Genomic DNA, 24,370 nt, shown 5'->3' on the forward strand with positions numbered 1-24,370 from the left:
GAGCTTTACAGTTACATCCACACTGAGGCACAATATATTTAGTGCTGTGTAGGTGCACGTGTGGAACAGTCTTTTCTTTTTTCTAGTACTTAGTCAAAACAGTCCAGGTTTCAGGCTCTTCCCTCCCTAGCGAAGGAGCTGCACATGGACTCTGGGGCTGGTTGATGATAAAGATGCTAACCCATAGAATCAGCCCTTCCTGTACAGATTTGCTGTATAGGCTTCCTGAGCACTGGAAATTATTCTCATCCTCTTGGAGGTTCTGAGACTTCACAAAATAGTACTCGCATGTTTTAAAATTTATCAACTGCATTGTAAAGGAAAGGCAACTGAGATATACAAGGTGGTGAACTCTGCACCGGGGATCAAATTCTGCACTTTTTAATTAATTTATTAAATTTATTTTTCTTTATTAAATTTATTAATCGCCCATGTGGCCGGTCACCCAGCCACTCTGGGCGATGTACAACAATAAAAACAGTTTACACAATAAAATTCAACATTAAAAACATCACCTTTTTAAAATTACCCAAGCCCACCCCAAATGCCTGCCTGAACAACCATGTTTTTAATGCATGGCGGAAGCTCATTAAAGAGGGGGCATGGCGGAGTTCCCTAGGGAGGGAGTTCCACAGAGTGGGGGCCACCACAGAGAAGGCCCTCTCCCTCATCCTCACCAGCCTAGCTGTCCTGGCTGATGGAACAGAGAGAAGGCCATCCGAGGCTGATCTTGTTGAGTGGCCTATTTGGTGTTGCTGAAGGTGCTTCTTGAGATAGCCTGGGCCGGAGCCATATAGGGTTTTAAAGGTCAAAACCAACACCTTGAATTTGGCCTGGAAAACAACTGGTAGCCAGTGCAGCTCCTTCAGCACTGGAGTGATGTGATCTCGCCAGCGGCTGCTGTTAATCAGGAGAGCCGCCACGTTCTGTACCAACTGCAGCTTCCGAACCGTCTTCAAGGGTAACCCCACGTACTACCGATGGGAGCAGATGGTTGGGAAGGTAGGGGCTGTCAGGAGCGCCTTGGCAGCCTCTCCCAGTAGATTCCAATAGCCAACTCAAGACACAGACGAAAGGATTTCTTTTCAAAGCTTTAATCCTTTTACAACTTAATGACTCTTTCAGATGCCAATCACCAGTGACTAAAGCAAGGAACAGCAGAGTGGCCTAAGCTTCAAGTAGTCAGTTGATCCCCGTTTGAAAGAGAGTCACTTGAAGACCCAGAACTTATGGGCTAGGTAGAGATCCTACCTCTTTCCTTTGGGTCCATGGGAGGTGGCCGTTGCTTGCGCAGCAAACGGGCGCTACGCCTCCTTTCTGCGCCCTCCATCACTCGTTGCTCTTTGCGTCTGCGTCGAGCATCTAAGAAGCCCCCCTCCCGCACTCCCTCACTGCCAGGGTCACTATCTATCTTAGGAATGCTGGCAGGAGGAATCTCTGCCAGGTGCTGAGCCTGTGAGGGATGAGCTGGCCCCTCTCCCACGGACTGCTGTTCCTCCTCAGAATCCGAACTGCTCTGAGGCTCTCTGGGCTCAGTTTCCACCCTGACAGGAGCGCAGCTGCCGTATCAGATGGAGTTGGTACAGCGCTGTCTGGCTCACAGCTGACACCTGAGCCTCCATGGACAGCTGGGAGTCTAAGATGACCCCCAAGCTGTGGACCTGGTCATTCGAGGGTAACCGTACCCCATTCAACACCAGGTCAACATCCCCCAACCTCCTCTTGTCTCCCACCAAAAGTACCTCGGTCTTGTCAGGGTTCAGCTTCAGCTTATTCCTCCCCATCCAGCCACTCACCGTCTCCAGACATTTGGACAGGGATTCTACGGCCAACCTTGGTGAAGATTTGAACACGAGGTAGAGCTGCGTGTCATCTGCATACTGATGACACCGCACCCCAAACCTCCTGATGATAGCCCCCAGCGGCTTCACATAGATGTTAAATAGAATCGGGGAGAGGATGGAACCCTGTGGCACCCCACAAGTGAGCGGCCACGGGTCCGACACCTCCTCTCCCAGTGCTACTCTCTGGTACCTGCCAGAGAGGAAGGACTGGAACCACCATAATATCTCCAATGCCCAACCCCTCCAGGCGGTCCAGGAGGATACCGTGGTCAATGGTATCAAAAGCCACTGAGAGGTCGAGGAGAACAAGGAAGGAGCATTCGCCCCTATCCAGAGCCCTCCTCATATCATCCACCAAGGCGACCGAGGCCGTTTCTGTCCCATGCCCAGGCCTGAAGCCCGACTGAAATGGATCTAGATAATCGGCTTCTTCCAAGTGTGCCTTCAACTGCATTGCCACCACCTGCTCAATCACCTTGCCCAAAAATGGCAGATTTGAGACTGGGCGAAAGTTTTTCAGAACTTGGGGATCCAAGGAGGGCTTTTTTAAAAGCGGTCTTATCACTGCCACCTTGAGAGCTGATGGCATCACTCCCCACTCAAGGGAGGCATTTACCACCACCCTGATCCCCTTACCCAGCCTCTCTCTGCAGCTTATAATGAGCCAAGATGGGCAAGGATCAAGTAAGCAGGTGGTCGGCCTTACAGATGAAAGCACCTTGTCCACTTCATCAGAAACTTGCTGGGCAATTCCAGAGATGCAAGGAATGTATACAGCCCTGAATATATTTTATTAGCTGTGTGTGTGGGGGGGGGGGGGCAGCATTGCAAAGAATTCTACAAAAGTTACTAGATCACCAAGTAGTTTTTTTAAACTAATCTGCCTGTATACAGATACCTAAGTGGTCCATTTGTGGCCTATCAGTGGTCTGAGAGAGAGAAGGAGAGAATCATCTTTTAGTTTACAAAAGGTTCCCTGCCTGGTCAGCTATAGGCGATTCTTACTAAGCAACAGGCAACAGGGCGAGTGGCTATTTATGAGTCAACATCTCTTCTTTCAAGATATAAAATAGCTTTGTTTTGTCCCCTCATCTCCACCAGAGCCTGTTTTTAAACAACTGATGTGTTGAATTATGCAAGTGGGGGAATGAAGTGTTCGTATAAAATGTTGGGTCCCATTTCTTCTGAACATGATGACTTACTGGTTTGATCTGCTGAAGCAGAGCTTGGTGCCTTTGCCAGTGTTGTGCAGTAAGCAAGTGACAGATGATGTTGGTTTCTCATTTCCCACCTACCTTCTCCTGTTTTTCCCCCCGTCCATGTGGCTGAGCAGGTTCTCTTCACTGCCTGCCAAGCTTTGCTTGGTGATCTTGGTCTGGAGCCAAAAGCCTGGTTCCTGTTGAACTGCTGCTGAATCAGCCAGTGTTTAATCTATTTCTTATGGGCATAGTATTTTTCAACACTTCTCCCATAATGAAGGTTGCTATATTCTTTAACTGGGCAAAGGAGCATCTGCCCTGTTTCTGGGGAATGCAAATGGATTCATTTGCTGGCATAGAGAGCTAGAGACAGGTATGTAGCTATACAACAGCTGTCTTTGGCCTTGTTGGCTAGCAATGATGGGAGTTGCAGTCCAACACATCTGGAAGGCACCAGGGTGGGAAACACGCACGTGCACACACGCGCGCACGCGCGCGCGCACACACACGCTGCATTTCAGTTTTCTTTCAGGAAATTCAGCTTTTTTGCCCTCTTGACTTCTGTGGGATTACTTCAACATTGAGGGCACATTTAGCCCCATGGCAAGGGAAAACAAGGTTGCCTTAGAGAAATGGGACCTCTGAGCTAACTGGCCTAATTTCACCCAGAGATCTTTCCCCAGTGACAGCAGTAGCCAAGTAGAAAAGCTTTATGTTTTCTTTCTCTCACGTTAACATCTGTTGCTATATTTATTTATTCATTCATTCATTCATTCATTCATGTCATTTCTGTACCACCCAATAGCCAAAGCTCTCTTATTAGATGTTCTCTGGAGGCAACGACTCTGAATGTGACTCAAAAGAAACACAGTGTGTTGTCACACTAGGAGAAAGATGAGTAGCACTTGGAGATTAGTACCCTCCAATCTCTGGCACATCGGCAGCACCATTGTTATTCAGCAGTGAGAAGTGTGCTGGTGGCTGCTGTTTGGATGTGTTGTAGTTGTTCAACAGTGCTGGCCTGTGTCTGTCATGGTTACTGTTGTCCTTGGGAAGCTAAAGGATAGTTTACTTACTTTGGCCACCATATAGATGTCACTTTAAATTGTTCTCCAAGTCACCCTAAAGAGTAGTTGAGTTTCTCCAAGGTGACCCAGATGTCCTAACACAAAAGGATTGCAGAAGTGTGGAAGAAAGTTGGCCAGTTCTTCTGGTGAATCACTGCACATCATTCTCAGAATTTCACCCTGTCATCCTTCCAAAGGAACTCAGGATGCACATGTGGGAATTAAATGGGGATAACCTCATAACAATATTGATTTGGAAATTAAAACTACTATGATAGATAGATATAGATAGATAGATAGATAGATAGATAGATAGATAGATAGATAGATTATGTGAACCATCTTGTGAGGACCTAGTCCTAGAAGGTGGCATACAAATGATATATATATTTTATAAAAAGAACTCTATGGCTGGGTTCAGACAACACAATAACCCACGGTTCAATGACAACTCACACTCAACTCATACTCAACCCTTGAGTGTGAGTTATCATGTTGTCTGAACCCAGTCTATGAGTTAAGTTAGCCTTTGAGATAGTGGCTTGTCCAAGGCTACACAATGAGCTTCATGGCTAAGAAGGGATTTGAACTCAAGTCCCCCTGATGCAAGCCCAACTCTGTAGCTGCTACACCACATCATCAGTTGAGTGGTAGCAAGTATTTGCCATTTAGAGTGCTTCAGAATGGCCTCCACTTGGTGGCTGTAATTAACAAATAATAAAGTACTACTGGATCATTGGATAGAGCAGGCATGTTGAACCTCAGGCCTACAGGCCAAATCTGCCCAGCTGGGGTCCCAATCTGGCTCTTTGGGGTTCCCCAAATGGACACACCTCTTTTCCCTGACCACTGGACATTTGGTAGTTTCATGGCTTTTGCACTGTTTCCCCCACCCCAAAACGTAAAGGTTGAAATGCCTCTCCTAAGGCTTAGTAACCGGCAGTAACAGCTTTAAGTTAAAATATGCTGACATTTCTCGAATTTTGGCCCAGTCCCCTTTGCCTTGGGCCTTGCCCACTGCTGGACAGCTGATTGGCCACTGTGTGAACAGAATGCAGGAATAGATGGACCCCTGCTCTGATCTAGCATGGCTCTTCTTATGTTCTTATGTAATGCACCCACACAGAGCTTCTTCAGAATGGAATTTGATACTTGGGCTGAAAGAGGTTTAACACCCCAGGGATAGAACCTAAAACACGTACGTTTTGCCCAAGCAGATGACAGTTTCCAAAGAGGAAGTGGAGAAAGAGGAGATAGCAAGAAACCATACATTAGGATTCTTTCTTCTTGTCCTGTTGTGTAGGTCAGCAAATGGATACATCTCTCCCCCCAGCCTCCCTGCAAACGAACTGCAGGCACTTTATTGTTTCAGACCAGCCTGGACTCTTCAGCAGGCTTGTGATCCTTTCTGACAGGGAGCAGTAAGCATTCTGTAAACTCTGAGACCAAGCTGGATAAGAAACTATTTCCTCTATGAAGGACGTGGCAAATAAGGAGCAAAAGAAACTAGATGCTTCCTCAGTATCAAGAAAACTTAAGCAAGCTCCTTGGCAGGTCTGGGATATAGTTGTGAGGAATTAGCAGCTGCTTGTGATGTTCTGAGTGGCTGGCTCGGTGGTGCTGGGAGTTGCGCTGCAACACATCTGAAGCGCACCAGATTGGGGAAGGCTGTTCTAAGAAAAGCGAAAACTGAAGTTGTGTCAGTGGGCAGCACAGGGAGTGTTTCTTGACTCAGTCTGTTAAGGAGGGAAGGATTTTGTGGAGAAGAGTTTTTCACCACAGAGAAACAGTGATGTTGGACCTTGTTTGCTTCTACTCTACTTTGTGCTCCTTTTGAAGAACACTTTTGTGGACCCCATGCTGAGGAGGGCTTAGTGGTGCCTCCATGCTACCGCTACGCTGCTTGAAAGTAAATGTAGCTGGGGTGGACATCTGTCTGTCTAGCCATCCCTCCATCCATCCTTCTATTTATCTCAGTTTTATCCCTCCTTCCAAGAAGCTCACAGCTGTATATGTGGTGGTAAAGCACATTCTTTGCATGCGGAAGTTCCCAGGTTCAATCCTTGGCAGCACCAGTTAACAGGAGATGGGAAGGACCATCTGTCTGATGCCCTACAGGGTTGCTTTTGCCAGTCAGGACAGACCTGTCCTGACCTATATTCATATCAACATTTTATCCTCGCAGTAGCACAGTTGACAGAAAACAAGGGGTCACCCAGTGAGCTTTGTGGTGGAGTGGGAGATTTGAATCCCAGTGAATCAGACTCAGTGATGCACCACAGTAGGCCGGATGTATTGGGCTGTTTTAGTCCTAGCCCCCAGCCCCCGATAAACAGGTGCAGGCCAGAATGTAAGAGAGAGTGTACCAAAGCACCTGTGTAGAGGTTATAATACAAAAGCAATTTCCATTAATACCAGTTGAATTCACTTCCTTGTAATGTCTACATGCCAGGTGATAAACTCCACTGACTGCTGTGTAGCTGACATCATTTCAGTGCTCCTGTTCACATGGTTGCTTATTCCAGGGCAAAACAAGAGAGGAAGGAGCCCCTTATTGTACTTGCAGTTGCTTATGTAAACACATCCAAGTTTGAAATCAGCTTAGTACTTTTTCCAGGTATGACTACCTTGAGAGTCCCTTGAACTGGAAGCGGTAACTAGCAGTGCTTATATGCAGGACAAAATGAAGCTTGGACAATGGCAGCAGCACATAAAACTTTAAATAGCTACTATGAACCAACTCAACTGGAAGAATGAAATGATAAAAAAAAAATTGTAATTCCATAAAAAAAAAATCTTGATGTATTTCAGGTGGAAAAACCGACTTTCTCTACGGCCATTCATGAATTATAGTCTTAACATCAGACAAGTTTGCTGTTCAGGTTGTTGTTATGAAGACGTAGGCCTACCTCAGACGTAACACTATATCATAGTTCAATGTTCGGTGCGCAGGCCTGCTCCTTCCTGCCCTCTTCTTCCCCAGCGAGGCAAAGAGCAGGAGATTAGAAGCATCAGAAACTGGGTTTTGTTTTAACTATGGTTTATCTAAACAAGCCAGAATTATAAACTGCTGTCTGATGTTGTCTTGCTTGGACAAATCATAATTAAAACTAACCATAGTTTGTCCTGATTTGGATGAAACAGCAAACTGTGATTAGTTGAAAATGGAAGTGGATTCTTCCAATCTCCACTTCTCAGCCATGTCAGAGGAAAACAGGTTTAGGGTGCAACAATCCTATGATTGTTTGCATATGGCTCACTGGGGAATGCTGGGAATTGTAAGACTTTTTTCTGTCTAAACACACATAGGATTGTGTCATAAGTAGTGTTGTGTCCAAACACAGCCTTAGTTGACTTAACAGGAGCTGCTGGTTTTAGTTTTGCATTGTTTTGTTATTATTCCACTGATAATATTCACTCTTGGTGTTAACTTGAGGTTTGGCTTTCTTTCCCCCTGCCCCCTACCCCATCATCCCCACTACCACCATTTTTCTTGGTGTGTGCTTTGATAAGTCTGCAAGAGACTTACGAAGCCAAGAGGAATGAATTCCTGGGTGAGCTCCAGAAAAAGGAAGAAGAAATGAGGCAAATGTTTGTCATGCGGGTGAAGGAGAAAGAAGCTGAGCTGAAAGAAGCTGAAAAGGATGTAAGTATTTCCTAGAAAGAAGGGCTGTAATTGAAGGGTTTGGTTTGGGAACCTAAGTAGAGGTCCCAAAGTGACTTGGAAGCACAAGCCAGATTGTTGGCTTCATTTTTGACACCTGTATACTTTGGGTTCTTTCGGGAGAGACTGTCAGATCCAGACTGGGGTCGTGTGTAGCCAAATCTGAATCCAGACCACAGTCACTGAGGTCACTTGTTGGATCTTGAGCTGTAGATTTAGCAAGGGCGGGGGCAAGACATGGCTGAGGCTTGCGCTTAAAGTTCAGCAGGTAAAAGATACTGCTCCGCTGATGGGCAAGGCTAGGCTCCTAGTATTTATGCTAGGCCTGGCCAATCCGCAGGCTTTAAACTGATTGCCAATCAAAGGGGCTGATATTTCACATCTTTATTTCCTTCTGTGCCTGAAGAGTGCACAAAGTCCCCGTAGCTCCCTGAGAACAGTTCTCACTGCACACCACAACGTTCCTAGTTTGCCCACAGAGTCCCTTCCCTCCTTTGAGCCCCTGTTCTAGTTTTGCAGTAGAATTGTTTGTATGTAATTTTCCTACCCTTCTATCTTTGCAGCTCCATGAGAAGTTTGACCACCTAAAGCGGACTCACCAAGAAGAGAAGAAGAAGGTAGAGGACAAAAAGAAGGAACTTGAGGAGGAGCTGAACAACTTCCAGAAGAAGAAAGCAGCGGCCCAGCTATTACAGTCACAGGGCCAACAGGCTGGCTCTCAACAAACCAAGAAAGACAAGGACAAGAAAAAGTAAGCCGTTGCCCCAGGTTGAGTTCTGTGGGCTTCTGTTCCAGTGTGCTGTCTTCTGTTGCATGTCTGTATTTGCTTCTTCCCATTATCAGACTGGAAACTGGGCTTCCCTCTCCCCCTTTTTTCCTAAACCCAGACTGAATTTTTTTAAAAAATATTTTTTTCTAAGAGACGAGAGGGATGGATGGGGAGGGAATATGACTTTGATTTTATTTTTTTATATGTAGGGTACCTAAATAATATTTTACAATGCTGACTAGTTTATTCAAAGAAGCGAGAGAGCAATTGGAAGGTGGAGACAGAAAGCGAGCCATCCAGGAGTTGGCTGAACCGACTTCGCGGTAGTCGTGGATTTCTGTTGCTGAAGCAAAACCTATAGCATTCAAGTTCTCCCTGGCTTTCTCAGTGATGCTTTAAAAGTCTGTGCTTACTGTGTAAAACCCAAGCCATGATGGGCTAGTACAGATATGACATTACCTTGGGCATTATCTGTGGGTAAGGGACAAATATTAGCTCCCAGAATCTTTCTGCTGGCTTCCCAAAGCCAAAGAGAATCCCCAATTCTGCCCTGCCCGCAGCTAAGGAGACACAGAGCAAATTACATGTGAATGACAGGAGCAGGGGAAGGAAGCGCACAACCCCGGGGCCTAGTCCCTTCACTATATTTGATGCTCCAGCTAATAATGCATTCCTACCATCCCAGAGGTATTTTCAGCACGGATAGTCTTAGTGCCAAAGGTGAATATATGAAAGAGTGGGTGTTATAGCTTGCAGTACTTTTAGTTATGTTGTGAACTTATCTGTGTGGTGCCAATTCTGTATCTTAAGCTAGCCAAAGCAATCAGATAATAGCGTCGGATGTGCTGCTGTTGCAATATGACACCTACTGGAAAAATTCAACTTTCTGGCATCAGTGCAGTGAGACCAACCCAAGCAGTCAGGCCTTTGCCACTGATGGCTGTGGAAGCAGAGAAAGGGTTTGGTAAGCTCATCAGGCTGCCTGCCATTGCGAGCGATGGGAGTGCCATGCATTCACAGGGCTCCTGAGCTACTCCTGGATCTACCGAGGACTTTGAAAACATTCAGTAGAGCATCTAAGGGCAAGATGTTTCCCACTTAACAGTCACCTTTTAGAAAGTATTTGCAGCATTGTTGCACAACGTTGGTCTTGGCAAAAGAGAAAAACATTGCTGGCATGGCCTTGGTCTCTTAACAGGTGTCCAGTAGTCTACAGCAGGACTGCTGAGCCCTGCCTCTTCCATCTTCATGGTTCTGTGGACCTACTAATTCTGGTGGCTGCCTAGTCTTCAGTCAGTTTCCTTATGACTCTGCCCATGTGCATATGGTCCTGGATGCATAGCGCTCTAAGGAGACATGGCCACCCTGATTGGGGTACAAGTGGCCACTGAGTTCACCAAGTATGTGGGATAGGATGATGGGACTTGCACAGCCTTGCTTGCCACCTAACAATTTGACCCTGTTGTTCAGGCACTAACCCGTTACATTTTTGTGACATCAGAGGGCTCGTGCAAGCCACTGCCAAGGTCTCAAGGGTATTGAAAAGGGTGAATTGCAAAGGATAAATCCACCTGAACATATCTTTGAGGCCCTTGGTGGACAGCAAAGTGATTTATTAATACTTTTAATAAATAAATAGGCACACATATATTTGCCTTTCGCATGTTACCTTTTTAAACACGTTGCAATCATGGCAGTGAGTTGCAGGAGCAATCTCCTATTGTAAAAATGTAACGTGGGACATGGCCCCTAAAAAGGTACCTACTTTGTACACAGTGGCGTTGCTCTGTTGAGCAATGGTTGCTGGCAAGTGTAACAGGAAACACCTAATTGAAGAGGTATGGCTTGTTGCAGAGTTTAGAACCGCCATTACCAGTTTGGTGCAACAGCTCTGTCTTCCATGCTGATGCTGCTAGTCATCTGGGCCAGCAGCAGTTGCAACAGGAATGACTTCCCTGCACATGTCCATCTGTAAGTCACTGGTGCTCTGGTTCAGAGACCAATTACCCACAAAACGTTTGGTATGGAAAATCCTTTTAGCTACACTCCTGGTGAGAAGTTGATCCACCAAAGGGTATCTTCATATCCTTTCCTTCCTTCCTTCCTTCCTTCCTTCCTTCCTTCCTTCCTTCCTTCCTTCCTTAGTAGTCCTGAATACTGGCCAAGCTTGGTTTCTGCTGTAACTAAAACAACAGAGTCATGTGGCACCTTCAAGACTAACCGTTTTGGGGGTGGGTGAGGCATAAGCTTTCATGGTTCAGAGCTCACTTTGTTGGACGTATAGTACCTCATTATATAGGTGTCTAGAGGGGAGGATCTAGAGGTGTCTAGAGATCAAATCGCCAACATTCGCTGCATCATGGAGAAAGCAAGAGAATTCCAGAAAAACGTCTATTTCTGCTTCATTGACTACGCTAAAGCCTTTGATTGTGTGGATCACAACAAACTGTGGCAAATTCTGAAAGTGATGGGAGTACCAGACCACCTTACCTGTCTCCTGAGAAACCTGTACGAGGGTCAAGAAGCAACAGTAAGAACCAGAGATGGAACAACCGATTGGTTCCAAATTGGGAAAGGAGTACGACAAGGCTGCATATTGTCACCCTGCTTATTTAACATATATGCAGAGTACATCATGACAAATGCCGGGTTGGATGAATCAGAGGTCGGAATTAAGATTGCTGGGAGAATTATCAACAACCTCCGATATGCAGACGATACCACCCTAATGGCAGAAAGCGAAGAGGATCTCAAGAGCGTCTTGTTGAGGGTGAAAGAGGAGAGTGCAAAAGCTGGTTTGAAACTCAACATTAACAAAACGAAGATCATGTCATCTGGCCCCATCACTTCCTGGCATATAGAAGGGGAAGAAATGGAAGCAGTGACAGATTTTACTTTCTTGGGCTCCAAGATCACCGCAGACGGTGACTGTAGCCATGAAATTAAAAGACGCTTGCTCCTTGGGAGGAAAGCTATGGCCAACCTAGACAGCATAGTAAGAAGCAGAGACATCACCTTGCCAACAAAGGTCCATCTAATCAAAGCTATGGTTTTCCCAGTAGTAATGTATGGCTATAAGAGCTGGACTATAAGGAAGGCTGAGCGCTGAAGAATTGATGCTTTCGAACTGTGGTGCTGGAGAAGACGCTTACGAGTCCCCTGGACTGCAAGGAGGTCAAATCAGTCCATCCTAAAGGAAATCAACCCTGAGTGCTCATTGGAAGGACAGATAATGAAGCTGAAGCTCCAGTATTTTGGCCACCTAATGCGAAGAGAAAACTCCCTGGAAAAGACCCTGATGCTGGGAAAGACTGAAGGCAAAAGGAGAAGGGGACGGCAGAGGATGAGATGGCTAGATAGCATCACGGATGCAATGAATATGAACTTGAGCACGCTCCGGGAGAGAGCGCAGGACAGGAAGGCTTGGCGTGCTATGGTCCATGGGGTCACGAAGAGTCGGACACGACTGAACGACTAAACAACAACAACAAGAGGGGAGGAACAAAGACTGTAAACAGTGGGGCCAAATATCATGTAATGCAAGGGATCGCAGTAGATCTGCCATGCTTCTATGAAATATAGATATGCACAAACTGAGGATAACACTTTATGTGTCTTTTGAAGTGGGCTGCCCCTCATGAAAGCTCATGTCGCAAGGAGTATTTGTCTTTAAGTTGAGGAAGTCTGTCTTCAGACTCTGTATTGTTTTTGCTACAGCAGAGTAAGGGTGCAATCCTATGCATGTTTAGACAGAAAAAAGTCGTACAACTCGTAGCATTCCCCAGGTAGCATAGCTGCCTGGGGAATGCTGGGAGCTGTCGGACTTCTTTTTGTCAAAACATGCATAGGATTGCGCCCACACATGGATATCCCTCTGCTATAATTAAAGTTCAAATTTGCAGTTTGGAAAGGAGCAGAGTGTAGTCCATATTGATAGCATTTGTGTCTGGCCAGGCTTCCCTCAGGGAAAAACAAAACAACCAATATGTAGATTTTATTATTATTTTTAAATGAAGGATTCTTTGAAAGAATAACTATTTTTTATGAAGCTGTCTTTTCATGGAAGAAACACTGTTATTATTATTTTTGCTAGTCAAACTGTATCTCTTCTTAACATCCATTTTAGTGATTGCTTGACCTAGTTGAGGAAGTCTGTCTTCAGACTCAGCTGAATGTGCATATAAAAACTTCAAGTACAGGAAGATGTTTCAGCTTGAAAAATGTTGACCCAACGTTGCACATTTCCAGTATGCACTATTGCATTTCTCTTGGCTCCTTTTTTGGCCTGTTCATAATACCCCTTTTATTGTGAGATTGTTAAGGAGCATGGATGCAATCCAGCAAGAAGTTCTGCTGTGCTCTTGCACAACTCCCATTCATTTAAATGGGCTTGCAGAGGAGAATTTCCTGATGGATTTAGTGTTAGGTGGGTTCTCAGTTACTAAAATAGGAAGAGTTGCAGCTCAACCCTGCTTGGGGATCATTTTCTCAGATTTGGTTGTCTTTTCCCCTAAGCCCAGATATGTGGGGCTGGTTGTGGTTCTTCAGTGATAAAGGGCAAGCACTCTGTCCCTGCTCAGAGGCATGTCCCTACTATTACATCACATCTCCCAGGGGTCCTCTCTGGCACTGAAAAGTTTGAAAATGATCCCTAGGCCAGATAAAGCCATGGTTGCTATACATTGTTTTCTATATTAGCACAATCCCTTATATAATATCAGTGCTATATTATCAAGCAGCACCTTCTCTCTTTCAAAACAAAACATCTTCCTTTGACTACAGACTTTTCATCTATTGGTTAGATCTGCATTTTTATTGTTGGGATATATGCAAGAGATGTGCTGGTGAATTTTATAAAATGGATGATATCAAAAACAATAAAATATGACTTGGGTTTCAAACTTGCAACCCCAAATAGACGTTTCCCACTGTTCATGCCCTACATAGGGCAGGGCTCTGTGAGGGCAGTGCAGGTGCTGCAGTAAAGAAACCTGGCTGTCAAAACTGAATGTGTAATGCGAATTAACCACCCTTGCATGTATTTTATTTGCATGACCTCTCTGCCTTCAGGATCCAGCTTCTGAAAGAATTTGGAATTTTTAGGTTAAGAGAAAGTCTGCAGGCATGAGAGATGCATCCTCCTCCTCAGAGATATAATGTATAGAGCCTGATGGGGAGGGGAGTTGAACGTAACAACTCTTGTATCTCTACACAAATGACCTTTTTACAAAGACATCCCAAAAAGCTTTCCAAGTGTGCTTCCAGATGGAGGACTGCTAGTGCTACCAGTCAGAAGGCATTGTGCAGCAATTCCGTCTTTTTTTCTTATCTTTAACTGACTTTATGCAGTAAGGAAAAAGACGGAAGAAACGGCACGAAAACATGGGAGGGTTATGAGTGGAAGATGTCAACGGGGCCTCCCGTAAAATTCCATGAATGAGGCAGGGCAATGGCACTATAAAGCATCCCAAGAAATAAAATTCGGGGAAATCATCGCCTACCAGGGACCATGAAATTGGGGAGCCATCCTTGCCAAATGGGGACCACTGCAGCATATGATTCTATCAGGCACCGTTGACAAATTCCAAGACTTTTTTTTTCCTGCAACAATAAGATGACTCTTTTTAAAATGAGGGTGGAGGAAAGATGAGACAATCAAGGTTATTTTTGCAGCTTTTGTAGCAGGGTTATAAAACCTTTTGTCAAATGTATATTCTTTCTTTTATATGTCTGGAGTTCCCCCACATGGCTGTACTCTGTCACTGCAGTTACCAAACAGGAGGAACAGTTGCTCATGGGGTTTGCACACATACTATTAAGGGCTGCTTTAAATGTGGCCGAATTCTTGCATGTTTAGACTGTCGTGTCGCAACCTTAATACATGTTGCACTACACATGCATGTTATGGGAAGCTGTGATTGGGCACGTCTTTCTTGCTTATGCACACTATGCATACATGGGCAGAAGGTACTGATCTGTTGACTAGCCAAGGGAACATGGCCAGCCTCCCTGATGTTTACACTGTGCCTGAGCAATTCAGAGGTTTCTTAGTGCCTGCCATTTACAGGAATTAGTGTCCTTTGTGCCTCAAGATGGCTCCCAACTTTCGCTCACGAGGTTTCAGTGCAGGTACAAGACTGACAGAGTGTCTCTGTTCACCACATGTCAGGAATGAACCCACGGATGGGTTGCATGCAGTTTCCTGCAGAGAATCGCTTTCTGTGCAGACAGCCTTTTTTTCTCTGAGAATCATCAGTCTGCTTTAGGGTCTGATGGTGGTCAGAAGTGCCTTTTAATCTTTCACTTGCTATCAGATGCTTTAAAAGTTTAAACGGTAAAGTGAGAAAATGTGTGTGTCGCAGTCTGGGCTGGATTTCTGCTTTTAAAATGCTTTTTTGTTTGTTTTGTTTCTGCCCTCTAATGAAATGCTGCAGTTTGCCTAGGTAAGGGTTTGGATTTCTCCTGGTACCAAAACCGCGATAGCATGACCACAGTGTTATGTTGGCTGATAGCAGACTAACCTGTGCAATGCTCTCAGCATGACTTCCCTCTTAAACTCAGTGCACTGGAATGCTAATCTATAGTGGGAATTGGGCGGCTGAAGTTTTATACCGTGTGGAGTATAGAAGCAGAATATTTGCATAGTACTTTCCAGGATACCACATGCGTCATAGCTTTGGGGGAGCAGCATTGCTCAGTGGAAGGATGCATACTTTGCATGCAGAACCTCCCAGGTTCGGCCTCCAGTTAAAGGATTTCAGGTAATGGGGCTAGGAAAGACCTTCTGCCTAAGAGCTTGGAGAAGAACTGCCACTTGGAGTAAGCAGTACCGGTCTAGAGGGATGTAATTCAGTATGCTTCATACAATTATATATCTCCGCAGCAACCCTGTGCAGTTGGAGCAGTCAACAGCTCCCAACTTGGGAAGGGGCCGTAGCTCAGTAGTAGAGCACCTGCGTTGCATGCAGACAGTCCCAGTTTCAACTCCCGGCATCTCCAGGTAGGGCTAGGAAACACCCTTGCCTAAAAGCCTGGAGAGTTGTTACCACTCATGGACAACAATACTGGGATAGATGGACCAGTGGTCTGACCCAGTCTAAGACCCCCATGACCCATAAGCCTGTGGTGGCTCAGGTTTGCTAGGAGAGGTGTAGACCTCTGGCTCCCATGGCAGAGAGGCCAAAATACAAGACAGTGAAGGTACTGGCGGGGGTTAGAGGGCGGATGGGTTAGTGGGGACACCAGCATGAAGAGTGCACAGATCATAACTTTAAGGTTTGACATAACTCGGTTTCTGCGTCTTGGTTTTACTAAGCATATGGGTTCAGAAGTGCCATTGTTTGGTAGATAAGTATAACGTGTCAGCTTTACCGTAGGTACAGAATTTGGTTTGGGATGGGGAGAGGACACTGTAGGATTTAGGCTTGTATGCTCCTCGATTTTGATAGGAATTGGGATTGAGAAATGTAACAGTGGAAGGAGCACAATATAAATCCTGCTTGTGAAGTTCTGGAGGAATCTGTCTGTCCAATATTGGAACAGGATTCTGGAGTAGATGGTGTAATCCAGTAAGGATGTTGGTCTGATCTCGTGAGGATCTTATGGTTTTATGTAGGGGCAGAAGCTTAGGGATTAGGATTGGGGATAAGACCAAAGACCTGACCTAAGTCAAATTCTCATTTTTTTGCTTAGTTCTTAGTTTGCTTAGCTTTTTGCTTAGTTTTACTTAGTTCAAATCCATGTTCGTTTTTAGCAGTTCAAACGACAGTGGATACTTTCACTTACAGCACTCCTTATAGATTTCTAATTCTTAACAACAAAATGTCCAGACTGAAATCAAGAGTGTTTAAAAGCACAATGATTAACCCTAAACCATTCTGAAATACTTGAATATTTCAGAAGACACCCAGGTATTATGAATAGTGAAATTATTTCTGATTCTTGAAGAGGCAGCACTGCTAACACATCGATTTTTAAGGCTGAAAAGAATAAATTCACAAGTAATTTCTGACCTGTCGCTACTTGCTTTTTTCCTTACATATTTGATCGGATTTGCTTGTCTCAAATATTTGTTTTGGAGCTCTTTTCATTCCATTAATCCATCCATCTGTCATTGTTTCCTGTGGAATAATGATTTAATTAGAATAAACCAGTTATTGCAATTTTTTTGTTAGAGGCTCCATCAATGGAACTTTGTCTCTGTGTTTTGAGTGGCCCAGTTACCTGCTTGGTTGTCAGTCTTGCCAACACCCACAAGGCTTCCAGAACCACAAGGAGAAATGTCTGCCCTCACTTGCAGATCTTCCTCCACGATTTACAGTCTTCCTAGGCATCACAGGACATCTTCTGTTTGGCTCTGCTGGGAGGCTTCTGTTACTTTAAGACAAGTAAAAGACCCTCTGCAAGTGATCAGTTCAGACCTCCGGCAAGACCAATCTGTCCCTATCATGGCAGCCTGCTGGGAAAGGAGGGGGAAAGAGAGAAAAGCAGATGGCAGAAAGAGAGAAAAGCGCCAGCATTCAGACCCCAACAGATGCAGCCCTTGAGAGCAAAAAGGTTCCCCGCACTTGGGTTAAGACCTTTGACTTAGTCTCTTGGCTCAGTTTATTTTCTTTAATGTGGAAACCAGCAGTTGAATGGGGGAATCCCTGCACATAGAAAGCTAGCATATCAGGGAGAAAGGTTCACTAGACTAGCCTTCTCCCTGGTGTGCTAGTTTTCCATTTGCAGGGAGGTTTTCCCCCATAGAGCATTGAAACCAGATACGTTCCTGGTATAGTCCAGAAAAAGCTGCATCCTCTGACCACTGCATGTGAGATGGACTCTTGCAGCATGCATTCTCTGGCTATGATTTTAAATGCACTAGCTTGCTTAATTCTGGGAGTCGTGTAGCTTGTTCATTAAATAAGTATTGCTAAAGATCCTTCCCAAGGCACTTAGTGGCTGAGTTGCCCAATGTTGTCTGAGCTCTCAAGTAAGGTATTTGATTAAAAAGTACAGTACGTTGCACAAATATGTTTTCTGAATTGCAATGATATGTTTATATTCCAATCTGTCCAAGGTATGTGTGGTCTTCCGCTGTCTGCAACAGCTTTGCACTCGTCCCAATAGAAGGAACCAATATGCATATATATTTTGTTGCACATTAGGCCCTGTTCCCTTTGTCTGAATGAATGGTGCTGCCCATGCCCAAGAGACCCATGTGCTCATTTAAGGAGGACCCGTAGAGAAGGCCGCAGGTTCGATCCCTGGCATTCCCAATTGAAAGGCTTCCCAGTAGCACAGCTGGGAGAGGCCTCTCCCTGAGAACTTGGAGGGACATAGGAAGCTGCCTTATTCAGACCATTTCTCCGTCTAGCTCGGCATTATTGCCGCTGACTGGCAGTGGCTCTCTAGGATTTCAGATAGGGGCTTTTGCAGCCTTACCAGAAGATGCCTGGGATTAAACCCAGGACCTTTTTTTAGCATGTAAAGCATGTGCTCTACCACTGAGCTGTGGCCCTTCACTAAGCCAGCAGAGTAGACGGGTAGATGGACCAGTGGAGTGCAGCTTCTTATGTCACCTTCTAGATGGGAGCGTTAATGGGTGAAATGCATTGAATGGCCAGTCAAAGCATGCCACGCTACCTCTAGGTCATCCCATTTTGCCAGACAAATCCCTAAATTTAAAAATGCTTTGTAGCTTTGGCTTGTCTTTTTTTATCTCTGCTGCTGCGTTTTCCTGCTTTCAGCGCAATATAGATTAGCATGGATTTTAAGTGTTAAGGAGTGTTTTTTTCATTCCATAATCATCCCTTTGCATGAGCCTCCGCCATGGAGCAAGAAGCTGTTATCAGCTTGCTTGTCTCCCCCCTCCCCTCTTCCTTCTTTAGTTTCCCCCTCTTTTTGAGTTGCTATTATTTCTAACATTTCTGTTCTCATTTTTGTTTTTTAATTTGCAGTTCAAGCTTCACATAAAGCCTGCCAAGTCAAAGGATGTTCCTGCATTCACCTGCTTTTGCAGTAATGTGTTTCAGCCATCTTATTTTTTTTTCTTTTAAACACAAATCTTATTAATAACTCAATAATAATGGGGCGGGTGGGTGAAGCAGGGGGCATCTGGCACTGGGCTTTATTGGGTTGTTTCTTTGTTTCTCAGGAGAACAGAAATGGTAAAATGCTTTGAAATGGGAGCAAGAACTCCATTGCAACAGTTTTAACTTGGGTCTTGTTCACACCTTATGCTTGGGTCATGATCCAGAGAGCCCCATAAGCTGCATGAAACGAGGGCTGCTCACACAGAATTTTTCTGTTTGGAATGGCAAACTCCACCACACCGCTGCAACAATGTACTGCAAAGTGGGGGCAGCATCCAGCTACAACGAAGCCCTTTAAAGTTCCAGTGGTTTTAATGGGAGAACTGGGTGCAATCCTCTACACCAGGGGTGGGCAACTGCAGGTGGTCCGGGGGCCATTTCTGCTCCCTGGACACCCCACCCCCCACAGGATGCATACTTGCCCTGCCCACAGTGGGTGGAAAATATATATATATATATATATATATATATATTTTTTTTTTTACAAATTTAAAAATGGTGTCTGTAGTGGCTACAGAGCATCAAGACAACATTTCCCCTCCCTCTCCCCCATCGCAATTTTTAATTTTTTTAAACAGAATTTGGGAAGCATAGGGGGGTCCCCACCCCTCGCTGTACACACTTACGTGGGAGTAAGCCCCATTGAACTCAATGGGGATTGCTGCTGAGCAGATACATACAGGATTGCACTGTAAAGCACATGCCCAATTTTTTCTACCATTGAAGTCCATGAGAGCTTTGGGGTTTATTTTATAAAAAATGACTGGATCATGCCTTGATTGTCCTTCAAAATAAGTTTTAGTACAGAGGGGCTGCTGCTTAGGTTTAAAATATTGAACGTCCCACTGCATGTACATATTGCTGTGTGGTTCTTTGGATTAGTGTCACAGTCCCATTGTATGGGGGAGGGTTATAACCACAAATAACCACGATCAAGAATTTTAACTGTGTACAGTGCAGTTCATTCATACTGCACTGGCTTATTGTGGATAGCTTTTTGTACAAAAATCTTGTAACGATTTTCTAGAGCTAGCAGTAACGAAGGCAACACGAGTCCAGGAATCTACAGGAATGCACAGTTGTATGAATGAAGCTCTCTGAAAAACCACAAAGGTAATGTGAAGATCCAGCAGAGAAGAACTGTAGGGTTTCTCTGGAGATATCCATGATTATCTCCATCACAAACGTAACCTTTATTCCCAACCAAAATAAACTTTATTCCCAAGTGCAAGCTTTTGAGTTCTCCAGAACTCTTCATCAGGCTACGTGACTTCTCCCATCCGTTGCTTTTTGTGCCACTCAGCCTGAAGAGTTCTGGAAAACTCAAAAGCTTCCACATTTTTGTGGAATTTTGGTTGCTCCAAATAAAGCTATCACCTAACTGTGGATTTTGGATTTTTTATCTCATGGACCAGCATGGCTATCTTTCTTGGCCGGGGTGTGTGCGGGTATTGTCCCTAGCCTTTATTGTTGCTTCAGAGAAGACTGGGTCAAGTGGAAATTGAGTTGGGGTTGCCAAGCACTGACCCAGACTGTGTCCGTCGCTTTCAAAATCCCAGAGGCATTGAGGGGGTCTGTAGCAAGCAGGACCCTATTTGTGTCCTGGAGCAAGCAGAAGAGAAGGTTGGGCAGAGGGACCATTGGAGCAGCACTTCAGCCTACTCTTTTGCTGTCCCCAGACTCTTAGAGACAGGAAGTCTCTGCTTTGAGACCTGACGCAAATATTATTTTTCATGACTTGCTTTACTGGGCAGGGAAAGAGGTTGAAGGAGCTGGGCATCTGCAGGTGTTTTATGAGGCACACCCACAGAGAGCTAGTGCTGCCATCTTGGTTCTCTGGCCAGACCAGGCAAGCCTTGGTGTGGTCAGAGGCAGCGTGCCATCTCCAGGCCTATGTGAGGGGTGTCCCAGAATCCTCTGTGATGGTACAAAAAGCCCCAGGGTGTTTTTGCACATCCTATTCTCCTCCTCATCCCATCAAGCATGCTTTCACTATCCCGCAACAACTTTGTGGACCACAAATGTGCCTGAAGGCCTGCAGAAAGGGGGAACCAGCTCTGCTTACTCTCAAAGGGTTGGATTGCACTCCTTCTGCTCCCACCTTGAAATAACAGTCTAAGTAATCCTGTGGTACCACCTTTATAGCAAATGGCCACAATAGAATTGAGTAAGGGTCTTTCAGTGGTCCCATTGTGTCCTAACCCCACTAGTTTCACGCAGTCTAGGGTTTCTTCTAGAAATGGTTGGTAATTCATAGAAGTCCTACTGCTGAGGGCTTCTTGCATGCCATTCACTGACCTTGCATGGTTTTTCACATGCACGATGGATTCCATGGGTGCTGACCTTTTAAACATGCCCCTGGCAAGCTCCATTTCTCTTTAACCAAACTTCTCTGCAAAGGTGATGTAACTAACGAATGCAGCGTTTGTCCAAACCAGAGCAGCAAATGCTTGATGGATGGAGGATATTCCACCCCAAGTGACTTGATGTAAAGAAGGCCGTAAGAGCACCAGATAGCACAATAGCACCCTCTTCAGAATGTTAATAAGCTTCCCACGGTCGAGGAATTACTTAAGGAATTAGTGGCACACTTATACTGACATGGGGAAGTGAAATCCATTCCCTTAGGGCTTAACTTTATGAATGATGATGACTGTTATTTCTGTATCTTGTTGCCTGATCTTAAATAAATAGTACTATGTATCTTCCTAAATTCATGCAGGAATAGGAGCATGGTGTAAAGATTTAGCTTATACGTGTCTGTTCCTGTAAGTGTCTGTTCCTTACTTGGCCTGGTGCCCTCCAGATGTGTTGGACTTATTATTGGCGAAGCTCTGATGGGGTTCATAGAATCATAGAATAGTAGGGTTGGAAGGGGCCTACAAGGTTGCTGTAGGCATTGCTGCTGCAAGGGTGGGCCTCGTCAGACTCCCAGCTGATCAACTCAAACATCTGGGGGGCAGGATAGGCTGATGGACTGAGGCATTGGTAGAGTAGGGGGGCAAATCATTTTGACTTTTTTCTTATTTTTAGGCCTTCTTCAGTGGGCTGCAGTAGAAAAAAAACATCTGCAGAATTTTTTCAGCAAAAGATTGTCTCCTGTGTCAGTCTACTGGGTCGCTATTACAGCCCTCTGAGGAAGGGCTAAAAATAAGAAAAAGGCCGAAATACATTGGGCTTCCTACAATACATTTATTTTTGCATCCCAAGAACCTGTTTCCCTCCTTTGTGATATACTTTGGATCATCACCTCCTTCTGTTTTATTGGCAGACCAGGGGTCATAGTTACCTGCTGCCTGAGCGAGAGCCTCCTCACACAATTTTGGATGTAGACCTGAGGTTTTCTCTCTTTTTAAGCGTACACCCAAAAATGTAAATTGTGAAGCTGACAAATGGGTGTGTGGAAGCACACGTGGCATGCAGGTGCACATGTTTTGCCCCCTGCACCTAAGTGTGCACTGAGTGCAGGGGGCAAAACCATTCTTCTGTAATATGGGAAATGGCCTTTTCAGGATCTACACAATGAAAACTTGACAAGTCGAAAGTCAGCGTAGTGTGAAAGTGAGGCTTCGGGATTGTGCGGGACCTGGAGGAAAGTGAATTACTTACAGTAGCCTGGCTTTCTGTGGAGACATGTGCAGTGTTTTTGATGGGTGGCAGCAACATTTGATGAGCCAGATGGATAATTAGTTAAGATGACAGTTGGTGCCCATTCGGTACTGTGTGGCAGGCTAAGTCCAGTTGTAGGATGGGGGCAGAAAGAATCTGTCTTGCAGTTCCAGTGACATTCATTTAAACACCCTTGTTAAAACCACATTTCCCAGGTTTCTTGGGGGATGGAGGTGCCATGACAGTTGGGCCAGTTTAAAACCTGCTTAAACTAGTATAGTGTAGAAGTAGAGTTGCGAGAGAAGAGAACTGTCTTGTCAGGACTACTTTTACTTTCAGCATTTTTAAACAGCCTGTGCCAACAACCAAGGCAGATACACAAATAAAATATCACCAGTTAAGGCCTCCTCCTTCATTTTCTTCTTTCATTGCTGTGAAACTGACTAAAGTGTTTAATTGTTTGTATTTTTCTGTGCTGGACAGAATCTTTTCCTTTCTGATATGTTCCAAGAGGTGGTGACCCCTATTAACCCTCTGACTCCCGGATCGCTTTCTCTACTGCTGATGTACTGCCAACATCTCCTCTTCTCCTGTCTAGGTAGTCTCCTGGTTTTTTACCTTTTTAAGCACTCTTTGAAATCACACTAGTCACCTGCGTCTCTGCCCACCTTTCACATTCCAACCTTCTTGCTCCTGCCAAACCTGCTGAGGTGGATTTTTATTTTTCCTTCCCTTGCTCTTAATGAATGCAAAAGCTAATCTGTGAGGGGGTTGGACCCTTCACTGCCTAAACATGGTTCTGGGTGAAGCTTCAAGATGGCTGACTCCTGCCCAATGGTGGAGGCAAAGCAGCAAAAGACAGAATTGTGCTATGTTGTAATTCAGGTGTGAGAGCTGATAGGAGGGACCCCACAAAGCAGTCCAGATAAAACACAGTGATCTTTGCAGCTAACCCTTAAACTCTCTCGGCCTTGAACAGAAGGAGCCAGTTTCCTCACCATGTGCTGCTTCAGCTCTCTGTGCAAATATATGTTCAGGTTTTCTGGAGCTTGAATGCTTGTATGGTGTGCTTCCACTAGCCATGTCTGTACGTGTCCTATTTTTAACCGGCTTTTGTGCCTGCTTAATTTGTCAGCTTTGTTTCTCCTCTTTAACTTAAGAGACCCCTTCTGAGAGATGTTCAGGGTGCTTTCCAAGTTACGCCCAATTCCCACATTAATTCTGGTCGGGGGAAAGAGATGGACATCCATTTACCCAACTTTAACTTATCACAGTGTGTAACTAGTTGGCCAGTTGGTCATTTGTGACATCCTGCCAAGCTGCAAGGAAAACTTGACCATAGTTCCGCATCTGATCAGACATCCAAAACAAACAGGGGGTGATAAAATTCTCCTCCCTGCTTGGAGAAGAGACAGTACAGACAACTGACTTGCCAAATACTGGCAGGCAAATAAGCCCACCTGCCCACTTACACCAGGGTAAACCATTTGTGGGACATCAAGAGCCTCCCCCACCCCAAAAGAACCCCTTTGTTTTCAGTTTACAAAAGCTTCCCTACCTGCTTACCTGGAGACAGTTCATAAGTCACCACTGGTGAGTAGATAAGTGCTATTATGTGCGAGCCATGGTACGTTAGTAGTCAACTGTGTACATCCATTCTAAAGCAGTTGCCTTTGTCAATTCTCAGATTTTGACTATGTCCCTATTCAGGCTACTAATGCAATTTGTGTGGTGGAGGAACAGATAAATGCCTTTCCTGTCTCCACACCCCTAAAATAATGTGTGGCAACCACTCTTTGTGGAAGCCTGTATACGCAGAAGTATTTCCACTCCCCCAAAAAAGGAGACATGAGGAATTACTGTGCTTATTGGGCAACATGTTACAATATGGGCTGGTTCACACGTAACAACTGTAAAAAGTAATTGTGGGTTGTGAACAAGGCAGTATGCTGGTGCACTCTGCCTGACTGCTCCTGCTGCAAGCAGGAGTGGCTAAACAATGCAGGGACATTTGGTCCATTAGAAGCATGATATGCAAACCAGGAGCTCTGGCTTGTTTCTCCTCCAACAAGCCAGAGAAATAACCATGGTTCTTCCTCTGGCTTACTGTGGGAGAGCCAAGCCAGAGTTCCTGGCTTGTAC

The 24,370-nt window shown here is 45.0% G+C and overlaps 1 protein-coding gene across 7 annotated transcripts in view; it reads left to right on the top strand.

Moving 5' to 3' along the window:
- SEPTIN11 (septin 11) overlaps positions 1-24,370 on the top strand; it is a 109,005-nt gene that overhangs the window by 78,828 nt on the left and 5,807 nt on the right. For 3 of the 7 annotated variants that reach the window (XM_084855409.1, XM_084855412.1, XM_084855406.1), the window contains exons 8-10: positions 7,624-7,756; positions 8,338-8,525; positions 19,647-21,323. In XM_084855409.1, the coding sequence (XP_084711535.1) occupies positions 7,624-7,756; positions 8,338-8,525; positions 19,647-19,710 (385 nt within the window). In that variant the 3' untranslated portion in view covers positions 19,711-21,323. Of the gene's footprint in view, positions 1-7,623; positions 7,757-8,337; positions 13,414-18,484; positions 18,592-19,646; positions 21,343-24,370 lie in introns of those variants that run through there. The other 4 variants (XM_084855408.1, XM_084855407.1, XM_084855410.1 and 1 more) reach the window with 4 other exon arrangements.

Source organism: Heloderma suspectum, chromosome 5 (genome assembly GCF_057233095.1).
Source record: "Heloderma suspectum isolate Gila_16-S chromosome 5, 16-S_ref, whole genome shotgun sequence".
NCBI classification, from domain to species: Eukaryota; Metazoa; Chordata; class Lepidosauria; order Squamata; family Helodermatidae; genus Heloderma; species Heloderma suspectum.